The following is a 3,080-nucleotide window of genomic DNA, read 5'->3' as shown; positions in this document are numbered from 1 at the left end:
AGATCTTGCTTTTTTTGGGCTGACTTCGGTGTTACGACGGCTGCTCGGGTGTTCCTTCTAGTTCAGGGTGTTGTCGGCTCATTCTTGAATAACTTCAATTAATGTATCGAAGCCTCTGTTTGATGTGCTTTTATAAGGCCTTCTAGTCACCTAGATTCTCGTTCCAGGCGACTCCACGTAGACCGCCGATCCACCATATTCGCAACTGACTCGACTTTCCAATCGACTTGATTCCCCTTCTAATCGACTCTGTGCTGATGTGGAGGATATGGATGGACTTCGACTTTCACTGCAATTATTCGAACCTGAGTCGCCTGGATTCCACCTTCCAAGCGCCTGGACCGTCCAGTCGATTGGATCCCCGATAAAGTCGCCCAAAGTTAAAATCCTCACCTCTTCAATCTACATTACAAGTTAGTCTCAAATACAAAATAATAGATTGGTTAGCAGTTCGAAGAACTGTTAATTGGTCTTAACTTCAATTTTCTAGTGAAACTTTGGGTTAAATCGACGTCTACAGTTCTACTCCGAGAACGCGTCCTTATCCACTCCACTCGGGAGAATTTACCTGAGTAGCCAACAAGTTATCCAAACTTATTGGACTTCCTACTTAGCTGTGATCTTCGGCCCCCAGGAATTTGTTGCTAGGCTCCCGGTCCACCTGACTGCCTAGACTTCCACCAAGCCTTGGTCCTCCTGACCTGCTTGGATTTTGTCATAGTTCCCGATCCTCCTAACACTGCCTGGACTTGCACCTGGTGCACTTGACTTGCTAAGTCTTCTGCCTAATCCTCCAAACCAGGACTTGCCCTTACCTAGCCACAACTAGGACTTTGCTTTACCTAGCCTCAACTAGGATTTTCCTGTGCTCCTGCACACTAGATCAACTTGTTAGTCTAACCACACACTTAACTTGAATCTCGTGTCATTATCAAAATTAAGGTTCGATCATCTGGTGCTTCCTGCACCAACAAAAATCTCAAGCTGGTGGCGTTCACGTGGAGGAGGAAACCTCAAGCCAGTGGCGTTCGCGTAGAGGAGGAAAGATGCGTGAGGTTGGTCGCTTTCGGCAAACGGCGCTCGAGAAGAAGAGAACCAACAGCCTCTCCACGCTTACGACCGGCGAAGGGTTCCGGTGCTCCACCCCTTTTCTCACGTAGGTTGCGGAACTGCGACAGAGTAGGGGAGCGCGACCATCTGCCCTAAAATCATGATCTGTGTTTTAAAGAGAAGCTCTAGTGTGGCAGGTGGGGCGAAGCCGAACCAGGAAGGAGAAGGAAAAAATTAGAAAATCATTTTCTATTAAACCATGTTTAAAGCTAGGGTTTACTGTAGCAATTGGACTGGGCACTATAACAAATCATGTTTATTTTGGTTCAAAACTAAATCGCTTGATTCACTAACCAAACGACCTCTGATTTGACCCAAATCAGTTTTGTTCACTTTGTCTTCACAAGACGAAGCTCCTCCTCTCTTCTATTTTGTTAAAATCTCTTCCATCATGAATCAAACTTAGTTGATTCAATGTAGTTTAAAACTAAATTATTTTGGTTTAATAACTAAATCACCTCCGATTTGAACAAAATCAGTTTCATTCATTTCATCTTCACAAGATGAATTCCATCATTTTTTTCTTTTTCCTGTTCAACTAGATTTTATTTCTCTCATTTTGAGAATCTAATTCTCAAACCCATTTTAAGTCCTTTAGAGAACTTGTAGTGTGTGTGATCCAATAGGTTCCTAGTTATGTTGGATGCCCGTATTAATCATTAATTATGGAATGATCATGAGTGGAACCTAGTAGTACATCATGATCCCCAATTGATCGAAAAATCAATGATTGATTTTAGAATATTTTCTAAACCTTTCAGCAGCTTTAATGAGATGTGCCTCGTTCCTTTCACCATCTTATACCTGCTTGGTTCAAAACATAGTCTATGTGTATCAGTCCCCACTAGACTGACTATGACACACCTAGCCTAAGCTATTTTTCGTATTCTATGGATTAAAGTTACTTGTACCTGTGTCCAAGAGTACCATACTCTTGACATGTGATACTTTAGCCAAAGACTTTTAATAACAATTCTAACAAGCGATCGCAGTGTATACATCTCCTTTTCACGGGAGCGGTGAATCCTCTGTGGGCTATTCAAACACCTTCAGGTACTTCAACTTGTACCCAATCATCTCGGGTCTACACCTCCTCAAAGATGTTCGCATAAGATGTCAAAGTATAAACCTCCATGACCAAGGTGACTTGAATACCATAAGTCAAATGAAACTCACACTTAAAATGCACTGAGATCTTCATTGACATACGTATAAAATTATATGAAGTCTCAAGGAAGGTCACTCTAATGAACTGGTTACCTTTAACTAGGATTCATGTTTAACTCTCAATATCCAATGTCTTCAGCCAGCGATATCAGCTGCTTGGCTAACCAAGGAGTTTAAAATGTGTTAGTCTCGACAGAATCGATGACGTCCATGATCATCAATTCCTCGGCTAGGGATAATTTCAATAAATTCATAATTGCACATGTAAGGATGCTCAGTAGTTGTGATCCAATCACAAATTCTCTCAAGCTATGAATCGTATTGCGAACATGTTACATCCCGAAAGACGGCTGTCCGAAAAATTTCGACAGCATCTCCCTTATAACAATTCAACTTTCCCTGAATATATAGTAAGATAGAGGCCCACACGGCCATCTACAATCCAACACACATACACAAGGGCGCACACGGCCATAACTACAATATACACACATGCATCCACTACTACAACAAATCTGCATACACAAGGAAAATGCCAAAGCACCACGATAGTGCTCACAATAAAAATCCAATGAAAAACTCCACAAACCAAATAAAAATCCGAACAAAACCATACGAAGTACTCAACAATTCAAAAACACACGAAGGGAGACCAACTTTGCCTTGTTGTGAGATAGGGGCAGCCCGACAGAACTCTAAGCTTCATTATCCTTATCTATTACCTGAGGAGATAAAAAACCCCAGGGTCTAGTGTAACGCCCGCCCTTATCAGAGCCTTGACGGACGCTACAGTTTGCTCTTTC

The 3,080-nt window shown here is 42.0% G+C and overlaps 1 protein-coding gene across 1 annotated transcript in view; it reads right to left on the bottom strand.

Moving 5' to 3' along the window:
- Positions 1–2,145: 2,145 nt before the first annotated feature.
- The window catches only part of LOC141827293 (DNA repair protein RAD51 homolog 1-like), a 2,582-nt gene continuing 1,647 nt past the window's right edge, over positions 2,146–3,080 (bottom strand). The window contains exon 6 of the mRNA XM_074714507.1: positions 2,146–2,200. Within this exon, the coding sequence (XP_074570608.1) occupies positions 2,146–2,200 (55 nt within the window). The remainder of the gene's footprint in view (positions 2,201–3,080) is intronic.

This window comes from Curcuma longa, chromosome 4 (genome assembly GCF_044706935.1).
Source record: "Curcuma longa cultivar G26 ecotype Majalengka, Jawa Barat chromosome 4, ITB_CL_G26_1.1, whole genome shotgun sequence".
NCBI lineage: Eukaryota > Viridiplantae > Streptophyta > Magnoliopsida > Zingiberales > Zingiberaceae > Curcuma > Curcuma longa.
This window is presented reverse-complemented; position numbering and strand designations above follow the sequence as displayed.